The sequence below is a fragment of the Oncorhynchus gorbuscha genome, linkage group LG12 (assembly GCF_021184085.1).
Source record: "Oncorhynchus gorbuscha isolate QuinsamMale2020 ecotype Even-year linkage group LG12, OgorEven_v1.0, whole genome shotgun sequence".
In the NCBI taxonomy this organism is placed as follows: Eukaryota; Metazoa; Chordata; class Actinopteri; order Salmoniformes; family Salmonidae; genus Oncorhynchus; species Oncorhynchus gorbuscha.
The window spans coordinates 49,819,735-49,836,955 of NC_060184.1; the positions used below are offsets into that span (position 1 = coordinate 49,819,735).

Sequence of the window (17,221 nt, forward strand, 5' to 3'; positions counted from 1 at the left end):
ACCATCCACAGATCCATGACAGGATTTAAAGTACACAGCACTAATCAGCTTAGAAATGACTGTATGGAAACCATAATTACACATATTTAATTGCTTATCATCCGAAGGATACAATTTTATTAGAAAATGTATTCATGGTAATTGCTTTCTCCTGCTGTCGCTTACCTAGTGGGTTCCAATGCCTTTTGCCTCTCTGTCATCTCTCCTTTGGGAGGATGAATACGTTTCAAGTAGTTAAATATTACAAAATTAAAAAGTGCACAGCTTTTTTAATGACCATTGGTTTAACCAAGTGACTAGGTTTCCAGATAGCTAGGATGCTTCCTCTAGTCTAGCGTGACAGCTCCATCGGACTCAACTATCAGGCATTTGTTTGTACTTTCACAACGTGGTCCGTCCGTGAGTTTGACAGGTCCTGGTCCAAGGGTACAGAAATGGGAGGAATGAGTCATGTCAAATGGGAAAATGTATCTGTCCCAGCAACAACGTTAAATATTGAAGCTCTCCTCAAGTGCATGGCTCACTCAGACCCCGAATGAGCAGCTTGAAAACCCAATTATCCTTTGATAATAGTGCAGGTCCCGAAGACACAGACCAAACCTTGAACGACGAGTGGACCTTTTCAGTCTCAGACCTTTTCAATTGCACTTAAAATGCTCTTACAATCCACTCTGTTGCAGGTATTGACATGTTGAATTCACCGAGCTGTCCGTTTGAACTACTGGCACACAGCTCGGACACCCATGCATACCCCACAAGACATGCCACCAGAGGTCTTTTCACAGTCCCCAGGTCCAGAGTAGATGCACAGTACTACATAGTGCCACGACTACATGAAACTCTATTCCACATCAGGTAACTGATACAAGCAGTAGAATCAGATTTTTTAAAAACGATAACAACACATCTTATGGAACAGCGGGGACTGTGAAGAGACGCAAACACAGGCACAGACACATGCATACACACACATGATAACATACGCACTATACACACATGGACACATGGATTTTGTGTTGTAAATATGTGGTAGTAGAGTAGAGGCCTGAGGGCACACACTGAATGTGTTATAAAATCTGTTGTGAATGTATTGTAATGTAATTGAAATAATATTGTATAAACTGCCTTATTTTAGCTGGACCCCAGGATGATTAGCTGCCTTGACAGCAGCTAATGGGGATCCGTAATAAATACAAATAAACTAAGCCCAAGGGGGTGAGGTATATGGCCAATATACCACAGCGAAGGGCTGTTCATACACACAACGCATCGCGAGGTGCCTGGATACAGCCCTTAGCCATGGTATATTGGCCATATACCACAAATCCCTGAGGTGCCTTATTGCTATTATAAATTGGTTACCAACTTAATTAGAGCAGTAAAAATACATGTTTTTCATACCTGTGGCACAGTCAGCATTCAGGGCTCGAACCACCCAGTTTAAAATCTGTAACAACCCACCCTTTTAATGTTCTCACGTGTTCTCCTCTCCTCTGACTCCCAACCACTACTTTGTTTTAATTACTGCTAACTCTCAATCCCTTAATACACTTGTAAATTCATGGTCACATTTGTGTGCTGGTCTGAGCAAACCTAATACTTCCCCAATCAATAGGGCCTCTGTGTACATCTACGTCGCGGTATTGCTCTTGATTTCATTACTAGGTTGGTGTTGGTTTGGTTGAATTACAAGGTGCAACGTCAAATTCCCAATCGCGGGTGGAATCCGATTGGCCAGGCTAGGTAGTTTTTAGATGCGATTATCGCAGTGAAAGCAGAGTTTTACACTATACAACTTACTCAGCTGTTCAAGCAGCTGCTTTGTGGCTGTGAATCATAGAGGTGTGTTGTTGTTACAGAACCAAACACCTGCTGATCAATGGATGAGCAACACAACGAGCTTACAAACATGCCACTTGGCCATGGAGAGCATACGGAAATCCCAAGTGTTTACTGGGAGCTGGCTGGGATGCTTTCCAGGATCCCCCCCCCCCCCCCAAAGAAAAAGGGCCTGGTGTTGTTGAGAATGAATGGGGAGAAAATTGCTGAGGCAGTCTCTCATGTCTATCCAAGGCACTGATAACTTTGATCTTCTTCACAAACGAATACGGTTTTTAACTAGTTTGCGCTGCTGGGCAATATCCTTGTCCCTCGTTCGCTTTCTTCTTCTGTCTGTCTGGTAGAAATGCTGATCCTGAGTAAACTGCTCCAATATGAATAGTTATGCACAAGTGTATGGCAATGACTTGTGAGTAGGAATATGGACAGCCACCATGTGCTCAACAACTTTCAGAAACTGAAAAGTGTGATGACAACTTAGGAAGTAAAGATGATCAAGTGCCCTGCTCTCGGTGCAAGATGCTACACAAACCTGATGTGAGATTGAATTGAAGACAATCAAGGGCCTCCTCTGGGTGGCGCAGTGGTCTAGCTGTGCCACCAGAGATTCTGGGTTCGAGCCCAGGCTCTGTCGCAGCCGGCTGTGACTGGGAGGCCCATGGAGCGGCGCACAGTTGGCCCAGCTTCGTCTAGGTTAGGGAGGGTTTGGCCGGCAGGGATATCCTTGTCTCATTGCGCACTAGCGACTCCTGTGTCAGGCGCAGTGCATTCTGACCAGATTGCCAGGTGTACAGTGTTCCTCCGACACATTGGTGCGTCTGGGTTGGATGTGCATTATGTCAAGAAGCATGGCTCTCGACCTTGTGCCTCTCCCGAGTCCGTACGGGAGTTGCAGCAATGAGACAAGACTGTAACTACCAATTGGATAGCCCGAAATTGGGGAGAAAAAAAGCGGGTAAAAAAGAAATGAAGACAATCTGACTGCTGCCCAGAAATGTCTCTCCTCGTATTACTCTCTAATGTAAATCACTGGGCTGATTATCTGTTTCATTGCCTGCCCTGTCTCTCAACTGACAAAAGGCGGTGAGCCAATCATTTCATCTGTCCAGGCATGGAGTTCTAAAAAATATCACTGCTTTCTTCACTGTGGGTTAAGCCTATTGAAGACCTTCAGGTGGATGCGTTGCAAAATAAAACTGCAGGAGAATTCATCTGCGTGTGGGTATCCATCTTTATTTCAGGCATGGCATTCAGTCAATGATCACCCTCTGGTAAAAGAGGCTGGCTTTTATTCAGCTGATCAAATGCCATTGGTACTTCTTCCTTTTAATGTTTTCTAAAGAGCTACAGTAGTGGACCAATTGACAGACAAATGTCTGGTCAACCGTTCTATGGTTTATTATCAATCTGATAGAATTTTCTTTCCACACAAAATATATCGTTTTCATTAACAAGTTCAGTAAAACATTTTAATAGCACAACAAGTTTCCAACAATTGATATTCTATACATGGACTTCACCTGTACACATGAGTCACAATATTCTGTCGATTAAGAGGACAAAACAAACATATTAACAATGCCAATATAATTCAGGTTAATCATATCACATCATATTGTTAATATCTATATTGCTCACTCTACACTGAGCGTACAAAACATTAAGAACACCTGCTCTTTTCATGACATAGACTAACCAGGTGAAAGATAAGATCTCTTATTCATGTCACTTGTTGAATCCACCTCAATCAGTGCAGATGAAGGGGAGGAGACAGCTTAGTTAACGAAGGATTTTTACGCCTTGAGATAATTGAGACATGGATTGTGTATGTTTGTCATTCCGAGGGTAACTTGGCAAAACAACTCAATATTAGGAAGGTCTTCTCAATGTTTTGTACACTTGTGTTTATAATCATTACATTTCAGTGATTTTAAATATTAACGGTATTAAATTAATATACAAAACAATGTACATAACAAACAAAAGCAGTCTGCACAAGAGGACAACTAGATTAAATCAGATCAAGCACTAACCAGCGATTGCAGACACCCACATAGCGGATGTTTTGACTGTGTCGGAGGTTGAATTGCCTTGGAGCCGTGAAATCGGTGTGCAGATGCTCTTAGTCATTGTCATGATGCCACACCCGCCCCAATCGTGTTATAAGTTCACAACGAGACATTGTAGGCTATATAGAAATAATGATGATCGAATTGAAAAATCATTCAACAAAATAAGATCTCACATTCAAGGGTTCGACCTGCATGGCTGCATGGGATTTCTGTTCATGCGACTGCGCAGCCAATGGCATTGTCCGCTTTAGGTATAATGCCGGGAGCTGCTTGTGGATTTGACAGCTCTTAACGCAGTTCCACCTCCGACACAGTCAAAACAACTGCTATGCGGATATTGGCTAAAGCGTATCTGACTAAATCGAACCTCACATACAGGCCCTGTTTAAACACTTCCTTCCTACTTCAAGTTATCACAGATATGAATCGGTTGGATTGGGGGAAAGCAATAGGGTGGTGGTACAGCCAGAAGAGGACTGGCCACTCCTCGGAGCCTGGTTCCTTTAGGTTTCTTCCTAGGTTCCTTCCTTTCTAGGGAGTTCTTCGAGGGACACAAGAGTTTTTCTTTCTTTTTTCTATTTTCTACATTGTAGAATAATAGTGAAGACGTCAAAACTATGAAATAACACATGGAATCATGTAGTAACCAAAAAAAAAGTGTTCAACAAATCAAAATATATTTTATATTCTTCAAATAGCCACCCTTTGCATTGATGACAGCTTTGCACACTCTTGGCATTCTCTCAATCAGCTTCATGAGGTAGTGAGCTGGAATGCATTTCAATTAACAGGTGTGCCTTTTTAAAAGTTAATAGGTGGAATTTCTTAATGCATTTGAGCCAATCAGTTGTGTTGTGACAAGGTAGGGGGGGGGGGGTAGACAAAAGATAGCCCTATTTGGTAAAAGGCCAAGTCCATATTATGGCAAGAACAGCTCAAATAAGCAAAGAGAAACGACAGTCCATCATTACTTTAAGACATGAAGTTCAGTCGATCAGGAAAATTTCAAGAACTTTAAAGTTTCTTCAAGTGCAGTCACAAAAACCATCAAGCGCTACGATGAAACTGACTCTCATGAGGACTGCCACAGGAAAAGAAGACCCAGTTACCTCTGTTGCAGAGGATAAGTTCATTAGAGTTACTATCCACAGAAATTGCAGCTCAAATAAATGCTTTACAGAGTTCATGTAACAGACACATCTCAACATCAACTGTTCAGAGGAGACTGAGTGAATCAGGCCTTCATGGTCGAATCGCTGCAAAGAAACCACTACTAAAGGACACCAATAAGAAGAAGAGACTAGCTTGGGCCAAGAAACACATGCAATGAACATTAGACCGGTGGAAATTTCTCCTTTTGTCTGGAGTCCAAATTATTATCTTTATGATTAATCTTATCTTTATGATTAAACGGATTATCTCCACATGTGTAGTTCCCACTGAGGAGGTGTTATGGTGTGGGGGTGCTTTGCTGGTGACACTGTCTGTGATTTATTTAGAATTCAAGGCACTCTTAACCGGCATGGCTACCACAGCATTCTGCAGCGATACGCCATCCCATCTGGTTTGGGCTTATGGGACTATAATTTGTTTTTCAAAAGGATAATGACCGAACATACCTCCAGGCTGTGTAAGTGCTATTTGACCAAGAAGGAGAGTGATGGAGTGCTGCATCAGTTGACCTGTCCTCCACAATCACCCGACTTCAACCAAATTGAGATGATTTGGGAAAAGTCGGAGTGCAGAGTGAAGGAAAAGCAGCCAACAAATGTTCAGCATGTGTGGGAACTCCTTCAAGACTGTTAGAAAAGCATTCCAGGTGAACCAGGTTGAGAGAATGACAAGTGTGCAAAGCTGTCATCGAGGCAAAGGCTGGCTACTTTGAAGAATCTCAAATATAACATATATTTTGATTTGTTGAACACTTTTTCGGTTACTACATGATTCCATATGTGTTATTCTACAATTCTACAATGTAGAAAATAGTAAAAATAATGAAAAACCCCTTGAATGAGTAGGTGTTCTAAAACGTTTGACCGGTAGTGTATATCACTTACAGATTCTCAAGGAAGGAAGGATACTTTTCGAATGCATTTGAACAGGGCCATAGAATGTGGTTCAGAACTTTAATAGTAAAGATCACTTCGACATTGTTCTTTGAAGCATCTTCTCTATATACAGGACACAGATGTTCAGGCCTTGAATACAATATCATATTCTTCACACATCAATAACCAATTATCTGATTCTTAGTATAATAGATTATTCAGATCACAAAGAGAGAGAGAGAGAGAGAGAGAGAGAGAGAGAGAGAGAGAGAACACACATGACTTTGTCTAGCTATCTGTAAGTGGCACTGGAACACAACTGCAAAAAGAATACATCACACTTAAGAAGACCAGGTCGGTCAAGTATCTGGCACAACATTCATAAGTATACCAAGAGCGGGAATCAGAGGAGAGAGAAACAAGAGAAGATAGGTATGTATGTCCCAAATGGCACCACCTTATTCCCTACATAGTGTACCACTTTTGACCAGACCCTTATGGGCCCTGTTCAAAAGTAGCGCACTACGTAGGGAATAGGGTGCCATTTGGGACAAAAGCGAGATGACAGACTTGAGTGGGCAGAAAAACATGTGTTTAGACAGCGAGACGTGGCACGGTGTGGGGCGGCATCGAGTTTCACTGTGGAAGTGCTTTAAGGATGGCATTCACCTCCTCCGCTACGGCTGTCAGCGCAAGCTCAAACTGCTCCTGTGGAGAGAGAGAGAGTTGTTCAGTGGCTGGTTTATAACTACCTCTTGTCCGGTGTGTAAAGGTTTATGACTGTCAGTGAGTCATATCGTAGTGACACTTTGTCTAATGCCCCCCCTTGTTGTGTTGTGGCTACAGAGAAAATGGAGGGAGCAGTTGTGCCCTTCTCCGAGCTCCCTCTCTTGAGTGTGTGAGGGAAGTCAGTGCCACTGTAGACCCAGCCAGGGATGTCTTTAAAAAAAGCTTCTAAAGGCCTAGATTCAATCACATCCATGCTAGCCGACACCCGCATAGCTGATGTTCTGGCAGCGGAACTGCGTCAGAGGTGTCAAATGCACAAGCGGCTCCCGGCGTTATACCTATCACTGGACGTTGCCATTGGACGCACCAAGTCACATGTCAAGATCACATGTAGCCATGTTGCAAGTTTGAACAATGGCATGTGTGATGTAATCTACACCTCGATTAGGCTGATATAAATGCTGATTATTTAATTTAGTTATTTATTTGAGTATCATTATTTCTATATAGCCTACACTTTCCCGTTCGGAACTTACGTGTTTGGAACGGGAGTGGCTTCTAGACAATGACCACAAGAGCAGCTGCTCACCGATTTGACAGCTTCAGTGCAGTTACACCTCTGACATCTCCAAAACACCAGCTACACAGGTGTTGGCTAGCGCGGGTTAGCGCGGGTTAGCGCGGGTTAGCGCTTGAACTGTTTGAATCTAGGCCTAAGTCAACTCTTCTCTCAAGTGTGTGTTTGTGTGTGTGTGTGTGTTTGTGTGTGTGTGTTTGTGTGTTTGTGTGTGTGTGTGTGTTTGTGTGTGACTCACTCTGCTCCCTGAAGAGCACAACAGGGCCGGTCGATTTTCACCCTGAAGACCTACTGTTTCACATTCCACACCTCAACTCTCATTCAGCCTGCAGGCGCTAAAATAAACTTACTGAAGAGAGGTAGGCGTTCACAAGAATCCGGCTTCAGAATTGTCAACACAAAACATGCCACATTTTCGCCTCGGGTAAAATAAAATCTATACTGAGGAGTTCTTTACAACAAGTAATGTCGACAGTTTTTTGTTGCTCAGGTTGTTCCTATTTTTATATGTTTTTATACAGGACCTTTAATAGCTTTAAGGTGCATTATGGTGGCCTAGGAAGAGGGTTTTACATTTCCACCACCAGAGGGAGACAAACCTCTGTCTTCACCACACAGTTACAGGATGCTTGCTTGAGCATAGAGTAAGTATTGTCTATTGGTATGACAAAAAGTGTAACACTGTAATATCTACATGTAAGACCAGAACAGCTAATGCTGTATATTTTGTACAGCTAAAAGCTGTCCCAAATCCTACAATCTCCAATTTATGCTCTTCATGAAACAGTGAGGCACCACATCAATAATATTGCTAGTTCTCTGATGTAATTTAATTTGCCCTTAGATGTTATAGTAAAAGACTTTAAACATTTATTTTTGGCAAAATGAAAACTTCCCTAACAAGCTCCAATCAGAGACCTGAGTCACTGGTAAATGGGATTCAGCGAAAGCTGGATTAAATCAATATAATTTACATAAATAAAACATTCAGGAAGTCTCCAGTCTTTTAGTAAACAACTTTCACAAGTGTCATATGTCCTAATTTCGCACTGAGTTTGCCTTAATTGATATTCCGGAGCTCAATGCGTCTGTCTTAAAAGACACAAAAAGCTTTCGCTGCCCATCATAATAATTCAGTGTTCATAAATACAGAAATTCTCCAGAGAACCCACTTGATTGTCATGAGACGTTTCAAATCTCCCTCGCTAAAATGAGTTAAATTATTTGAGTTAAGAACAGGGGAATTGGAGTTAAGAGGCTTCTCTAAATTCCAGAGGCAAACAAGAATTACATGAGTTTAGTAAGTTGCAAAAGGCCAACCACTTACATCTGCTTGGAGATCTTAAACTCTGAGGGCTCAGGGCTGGTTTCCCAGACAGAAATTAAGCCTAGCCCTGGACTAAATAGCCCTTTCAATGGAGATTCTCCATTGAGCATGCTTTTTAATCCAGAACTAGTTATATATGTCAGGGAAACCAGCCCTTGGTGTTTGTGGACATAAACCTCCTCGTTTGTGATTTGGAATATGAACTGACTGAGTATAATTCAAAATAGCTCCTCCAGTAAAGAAATGGTTTTGATCATTTCAAGCAACCTATGAAATCGCTTGATCATTTCGAACAACCTATGAAATCGCTTGATCATTTCATTTCCCGTAAGGCTCATGTCATTATGCGCTTACCCGTGAACTAGATGCACCTCTGTGTGAATGACATGAACCACCCCCCACTCCCCCCTCCATCTCCCGCTCAGAGCTAGGGACCTTACCTTTGTCTGGACCATGCCGGCTCTTTGGTCTCTCAAGTGCTCCAGGGTAGCGGCAATATCAATCTCTTTAGCACCTGCAACAGACCGCAAATTGGACTGAGTTCAAAGCAGCAGATTAATCCAGCTCACATCTGTCAATCTCCTTTCTACCGGCTCCCTTTGGAACGGCACAGTGATTGAAAATTATTACATTCATCCCTCGAAAGACTTGGCCAGGAGCCACTGACTGTTTTCACTAGAATAATGTATGCATGGAGATATTTCTGGAGCAGGGAACCTTGTACAATGAATGATGCAATCAAAGAAACTGAGCACCGCTTAAATTGGAACCATGCATTGTAGTAGCAGCACTACACTATGCCCAACTGTGATTCAAGTTTTCAGAAGCTTAAATTCTGATATATCTTAGAGAATCAGATTTCAGAATGATGTGTGCAAAATCAAGCCAATTTACTGTACTTGTTATGATTTTGAAAAAAAAGAAACAAATTCTGGATGTGATGTAGTTCACCTTCCATGTGCATTTAATTACGTTGTGTCATTTTAAAACTCAGCAAGTTATGTGAGCTACGGGATGTTATGTCTGAGTAACAAACATAGTGGTAGAAACTAGCAGTGAACACTGGTTTGAAAATCTCCTTTCACCTTTAGCTCGAATGACTTCAACAACCAGACTGTTGTTGGAGTTTCTAATAAATGGCGAGTTGGAGGGGCTCATTTGAGATTTAATCCCCCTAAAATAAATAGAGAGAGGGAGAGAAATCCTCAAGCCCTTAGAGACTTTTTGAAAAAGGGGGAGAGAGGGGAGGGAGGAAAGGGACCGGTTAAGGCAGCTGGACTCCAAGCTCAAAGTGCTCCAATACTTTCATGTTTCAGAAGTGTTGGATTCTCAAGTTTAGGAGGGGAGAATCTCCTCAAACAAGAAAAAAGGCTTTGGAGTGAAATTCTCATTCTTGTGTACAATTCACACTCTGGAGTAAAGAAGAGACGAAGAAGAGGGGGAGGAAGAAGAAGGAGAATGTGGGATTTTATGTCTGGGCCTCTGGGCTTTTCATTCTGTTTGGAAACACAAGGCCTCACACTCCTCAAGAGCAGATGAGCCTCACACCAGACAAAGATGGAAAGGGCACTCATACTCTGGGTTGCTCATTGCTCAACATAACAAAAACCTGTGGGTCTGGCCCCAGCCAGTGTTTTCCACACGTACATAGAGTAGGCAGCCAAATAGAAAAGTAGCCAACCAGGCACCCCCAGGCTGGGAGGGTCCGGTGGGGTATTTATTTCTCTCCAGAAGTGTAGCTCTATTTTGATGGCCTCTGGTACATTATAATGCCTTGATGCCTTGTTTTGGATATTGTCTACAGTAGGTCTAGGCTTATATGATCAGGACCATTTTCTAAGTAAGAGAACATTAAAACCATTTTTAAACCTGTCTTCTTTAAAGTGTTATTTACAGTTTTACTGCAAGATACGAATTGTCACAAATTATGTACTTTTTTAAACAGAAAAATGAAGTAAATAACCAACATTATTTTGGAAAATGTATTAAATATCAGGGTCAAGTATTATAACTTTCTGATTTGACGTAGCCTATTTTTGTTTTTACAATTATCATTAGGTAGGGACCTATAAAATCTGTTTAATGTTATGCCCGAATACGTTTTGTTCTTTCCCAAATTCTGTTTTCTCCGTTGAGTTTTTCCAGGTTTCCATTTTTCCCTGTTTTTTAAATTCAGGTTTTCGGTCTCAAAATCACATTTGTACATAGAAAAACCACAAAACTGGATGTTCTAAGTCCACAGCAATGCTTAAACCACACATTGAGCTCTGGAACATTTTTGAGAAATGTAGATTTTTGGGTGTAAGTTAAATACCTTTAATTCAGGTGTGCACCTAGCAAGAGGCTGTTGTTTAGCAGTGTTTTCTTGTGCACATGTGATGGTAGAGTTTGAAAAACAAATACCCACAGTAATGATGAAAATAATCAGGATATCATTCTGCCAGGTACATTTCACTGATAAAGTTTTTGGGAAAGCCTATCAATCTACCAGAATACTGTTTCGTTAGCATAATCGTTAACGGCTACACAAAGTGATAAACACACACACACACACACACACACACACACACACACACACACACACACACACACACACACACACACACACACACACACACACACACACACACACACACACACACACACACACACACACACACACACACACACACACACACACACACACACACACACACACACACACACACACACACACACACACACACACACACACACACGGGGCATTATATAGCTCAGTTGGTAGAGCATGGCGCTTGTAACGCCAGGGTAGTGGGTTCGATCCCCGGGACCACCCATACGTAGAATGTATGCACACATGACTGTAAGTTGCTTTGGATAAAAGCGTCTGCTAAATGGCATATATATTACATTATCATTGCCTCTTCAGAAAGTTGCAGGAAACCTGAATCACTGATGCATTCTGTTCATGTCTTATGATAAACTAGGGCTAATTAATTAATTTTCTAATTAATTGATTCCTCTACTAAGGTCAATACATTCTTGAATATTGTTGCATTCCATTTTAATGCCTGGATTCCGTGAGGGCACTTATTATCATATTTTGGACCAAAATGAGGCTCTCCACTATGTATTGTTCCTTCAGTGATGATTGCCCATCTTCAACTAATGTTTTCATAATTGATCTGCAGATAATCGCCAGAAAGCCTAGGTCTACCAGTAGCCTATGCAAATTAGGGAGCCAAAGGAATGGCTCTCTAACCGATGCGATTCGGTAGGCAACACTGCCCGACGAGATGAGAGTCACTCAATTAGCGTCACTGTCGGGCAAGCCCCTACATCCTAGGAAATCCTTTGGTTTATTTGTCCCGACGCGATAAAATGGACATATAACAACGTTGCATGATTTATGAATGGCAAAGGGATATAGGAGATCGGACTAGTGAGTTTGAACTTTGAAATGAAAAGTAGCCTACTTAATATGATGTGTAGAAGGTGTTTGACTGTTTAGTCGACGGCCGCCACTGATGGAACACACTGCATCCCGAGTCCCATCCCCAGTCCAAACCCATAGCACAAACCCAGGACCCAGACCAGGGATGTGTGTGACAGCCTGAGAAAGACCTCCATCAAGCAGAACCATATTACCCTGACTCTGCCCTTTGATGTCCCATTAAGACCAAAGTTACCGAGCAGGGCGCCAAAGACAAGGAGCAGGGGGAAGGGGAGGACAGGGTCAGAGCCAGATGTACAGATGACCTGTCCTGATAGGGGTGGGAAGGCAGGGGGCTTCTATGTCTCAGCCTCCAGTATTTATGCTGCAGTAGTTTATGTGTCGGGGGGGCTAGGGTCAGTTTGTTATATCTGGAGTACTTCTCCTGTCCTATTCGGTGTCCGGTGTGAATTTAAGTGTGCTCTCTCTAATTCTCTCTTTCTCTCATTCTTTCTCTCTCTCGGAGTACCTGAGCCCTAGGACCATGCCTCAGGACTACCTGACACGATGACTCCTTGCTGTCCCCAGTCCACCTGGCCGTGCTGCTGCTCCAGTTTCAACTGTTCTGCCTTATTATTATTGGACCATGCTGGTCATTTATGAACATTTTAACATCTTGGCCATGTTCTGTTATAATCTCCACCCGGCACAGCCAGAAGAGGACTGGCCACCCCACATAGCCTGGTTCCTCTCTAGGTTTCTTCCTATGTTTTGGTCTTTCTAGGGAGTTTTTCCTAGCCACCGTGCTTCTACACCTGCATTGCTTACAGTTTGGTGTTTTAGGCTGGGTTTCTGTACAGCAATTTGAGATATCAGTTGATGTACGAAGGGCTATATAAATACATTTGATTTGATTTGATTTTTGATTTTGATTCTATTGTATACGTTTCCTGAGTTATTTCCGATTATGCAATACCGAGCCTTGTGTAGTATACTGTATGCGCTTAACGTTCTGAAAACATATTCAAATGTGGTTGTGAATGTTATTAGTATCAATGCTATTTCTTACCCTCTCTCTCTCTCCGTCTCATCCTCTCTCTCTCCGTCTCATCCTCTCTCTCTCTCTGTTTCTCTCTCTCTGTTTCTCTCTCCCTCACCCCCTCCCTCCCACCCTCCCTCTCTCTACATCACTCTCTCTCTCTCTCCTTCCTTCTGAAGAGCCCTCCCAGAGTAACAGCAGAGGCCTACTCAGTTACCCTCCAATGCATCCCAAGACCTTTGGCTGAAAATGGAGGCTTTCTGTCGTTGCCATGGTAACGTCATCACACAAGCAGAAAAGAGTGCGAGACGGAGAGGCCCATCGACTCCTACCTTTAGCCATCCTATTGAGGACCATGTCAATCAGGATGTACGTTCCGCTTCGGCCAGCCCCGTCACTGCAAAGCAGCCAGAGAGGAGAAGACACTCATTAGTGAGCCAGAAAAAGAACACAAGGCAGCTTTGCTCAATACCACAGTTAGTGTCTGCCTCTTACGTGAAAACAAATAGGCCTAGCTCATTTAGATTTTCTTGCATTATAGCTGTAAATCCTGAGGAAAATACAAATGATAAGAAGAGCATTAACCGAGCATTTAAAAAGTAAAATATATTATTGTATAAGCACACACAAGTAATAGCAGGTATTTGTTTATAAGATGTTAAATGAAAGATAATAGGACATTAATAAAAGCTTGAATAACCCTTGAGTACAAAGCTGTTATCAACACACAAATATTTGTGCAAAATTAGAATGAGATTTTTAAAACGTTTTTAAAAGAATGTCTGTGGGTGTACACACGCATGTGTGGTCCAAATACTTTAGGGTACTGATTTGGAACTGATGTTATAAGGGACAAAAGCTTCTAAAAGCAGCAGCGTGAGCCTGCAGCAGGCAGGCACCTCAGGAGCAGAGGGGAGGTGAAGAGGCCAGAGGCCATTAGCAGAGCAGCTTTGGAGATCCTGCTTTTCCATTCCACCAGCGATAGCTGCATGAAAAGCCTCTCTTTGAGCCCGCCGGGCATTCAATCTGTCTGCATGTTAATTGCAAACAAGGCGTGCACCATCTCTCCAATAAAGGCAAAGCCAAATAAAACAGGAGAGAGAGCGAGCAGCGTGAGGCGTGAGGAGCGCCACTGTTTCATTAATCCACTGCTTCTCATCTAGACACTAGAGACCTCTATGGCCAGACAGACAAATGGACGGACGGACAGACAGATGCTCTCCATGCATGACTGAACACTACTCACTATTAAAAATACGGAGGCAAATACCTGCCATATTAAATAACGAGTGGAACTTCACTAACTAAAGAAAGAAAAAAAAAATACAATATGATTTCCATAAGGACACATTTGTATGGTCAGTGATTATGATCAGAAAAAAATATATCCATCATTTAGGTACTGTAAGTGTGACTAAAGGCCGTCCGCATGCTTCCCAGCCTAAACAGTTCAGTAGAGTTTGTGCATATATTATGATGACATTTCGTAAAGTTTTTTTTCGTTTTGGACTTTCGACACAACATTTTTTCTGGAGGCAAGCCGAAGTTCAGAGCTAAAGTCTACGCCTCTTTGTCGGTCATTGGTCAACAGTAGCGATTCTTCAATAAAGTCTTTGTTGTCATTGAACAAGAGATGACTCGTTTTCATGCACATTGTTTCATTAAAAAAGACAGCACCAAACATCAAAATGAATCATCTTTGATTATTTTGAGGATGACTACGCCGTCTCAAAATGGACAAACTGTACATTTTTTCCAAACAAAGGTCTTTAAGGGAGTATGCGAGCAGCCTCGTTAGGTTCACTTAGCCGACTTCGGAGAGCCACCAGTCGAACTGAAGCATGCTGACACCTTGAACTGTGTCTTCCTTCTCAGTCTGTCATGTATTGTTACTGACACCTACACAGCCTGTGCATCGTTACAAGGTTATAATTATTGTAGTATACTTGCCTGCAGTGGACAATTATTGGACAAGACCGACCCCGGTAGCACTTGTTAACCTTTCTGTAATAAAAGAAGCATCTGCTTTAATATCACACTTCACGACAATAGGGGTAAAAACATGAAGCACTTTAAAATGTATCAATGTGGACAAAACATCTGCTCAACTTTGTACACTATAACATTGGATAAAAGTCATATAGCATATTATGTAGCATCAATTTAAATATGTGGATGACTCGCAAAAAAAGGGTCACATACTGTGTAGGCTGCTTACTGTATTTCACTGAACTGGACAAATTCAGTTTATACGTTTAGAGGCAGCTGTTCTTCTCAGATCATTCTGCTTATGCATTCTGTACTTTATATACCAAAAGAAAAAAAAAATGTCCGTAATGCTTAAACCTTTGGAGTCCCGTTGTCAATCCTCCCCCCCAAAAAATGTCAAGTCCATGTTGAACAACGAGAATGAATGAAGCACCATTTTAAAACACCATATTGTGACATGTATTTTACTGCCATGATGGATCCGGTGGCGAGATATCGTGATCTGCGACGCATTAACCTTGCCCAATTATGAACGCTACACACCACAGGCACACAGTGGGGGCCAACAAGCCGTCTACACCAAGACGTTGCCATGGAAACTATCGACTACATTGGTCTATATCAGAGGTGATTTAGACAAAAGTTCAGAAAGAATACATCTGAACATTTTTCTCTAACCCTACACAGGAATATTATTTGCCCTCGTATCATTCAATATACAGTCATTAGTGACACACTAGCACTGTATCTATGTCATTTCACATGTCATCTTCATGAGCTAACATTTATAAACAAACTATATTCTAAATAATTCCAGATTTTAAAAGGAACATCTAAATGAATGAGAAATACACACTTTTTAAACGAGACGAGGAAAGATTTGTTTGCGAAAGAAAAAATGTGAAACAAAGTAGGGTGAAAAGGAAATGCATTTTTACAGGTAATTCATCAAATGAACCCGGCATTTTGAGTAGTTTGAGTGATCTGAGCAGGTGGGAGGTATCGTGCAAACCTAAAGGGGAAGGAAATTGAGGGGAGGAGTGGAAAGAGAGATTGTGTGCACAGGCTTGGCTGAAGAGACACAGTTTCCAATGATCACTTTTGTGACTATGCAACTGGACTCATATTACTAGCTGCAACATCACAAAAATGACACTGGCAACCGCTAATTTCATAGTTGGCCAAAACCGCTACATGACTGGCATATTGAGTGTCACATGTGGGATCTGAGCCTCAGACTCCCACCAAGGAAACCAACATCTTAACCATTAGACCTAGTGGAATTTCCCTCGGTGGCTGAGGATGACACTGATTTTGAAGTAGTATGCAGGAAAACCTCATCATGAGAGCGTGAGTCCGACTCACGTCAGCTACATGAGGCTGTAGTGTTCTGTAGTGAGAGAGCTGGATATTAAATAACCTCTAGTGTGACTGCAATTACCCTTTTGCATGGTGAGCTCTCTCTAACCTGCAGAACTTCTACAATTAGAGGGCTTGCAACATACTGGTCTAAATTGTGACATTCTCATTTGGAGTGGGATTTCCCATTCCTTTCAGGCCGTTTCCCTGGGGGTCTCTTCTGTCAGTGCACATCAGATGAAGAACAGGGAGGAAAGGTTAGGCAGTCATTGGCTTTCCCTTCGATTCACCCAGGTTTTTTAGCTTGACATGTCCCATTTAATTGGCTGTTTGAATTAAGTTTTTTTTCAAGCCATGCCATGCGGACGGTTCATTTGCTGCCTTGCATGAGCAGGGGAGAAATAGCCCTACGATCAATTAAGTGTTGCTCGATCACACCGACAGTGTCATTGCATTTTGTTACACCAGAAGTACACTCAACTCCAATGAAACACTGTGTTTGCCTTGCAGCATTGCATTGCAGAGGCAGTTGCAGTATATTTTGTGTGTGGTGCATACGTTGGATTTATCGAACGTATGCATCAAACCGTATGCGTAGACGGCTTGACTGCAGCGGTAGCAGAAGGCGAATGTTGAACTTTTGTTGCCCACCTATCCAGATGATGCTGCGTACCATTTTGAGCAATGACACTGTTGGTGTGATCGAGGCATTATACAAACCCATTCTCTACAGGAGTTAAAGGGAACAGAGCAGCAGAAAGAACAGGTAGACAGGTGAAAGGATGGCAGCAAAAAAAGGAGAGTTATCGCAAGCTAATACTTAAAGGGAT

General features: G+C 42.2%; 1 protein-coding gene across 1 annotated transcript in view; it reads right to left on the reverse strand.

The window, feature by feature from the left end:
* Positions 1 to 5,836: 5,836 nt before the first annotated feature.
* The window catches only part of LOC123991107 (receptor-type tyrosine-protein phosphatase N2-like), a 267,926-nt gene continuing 256,541 nt past the window's right edge, over positions 5,837 to 17,221 (reverse strand). Inside the window, exons 18-21 of the mRNA XM_046292318.1 lie at positions 14,994 to 15,047; positions 13,376 to 13,440; positions 9,033 to 9,106; positions 5,837 to 6,667 (exon numbers count right to left, since the gene is read on the reverse strand). Coding sequence (XP_046148274.1) covers positions 6,596 to 6,667; positions 9,033 to 9,106; positions 13,376 to 13,440; positions 14,994 to 15,047 — 265 coding nt within the window. The 3' untranslated portion in view covers positions 5,837 to 6,595. The remainder of the gene's footprint in view (positions 6,668 to 9,032; positions 9,107 to 13,375; positions 13,441 to 14,993; positions 15,048 to 17,221) is intronic.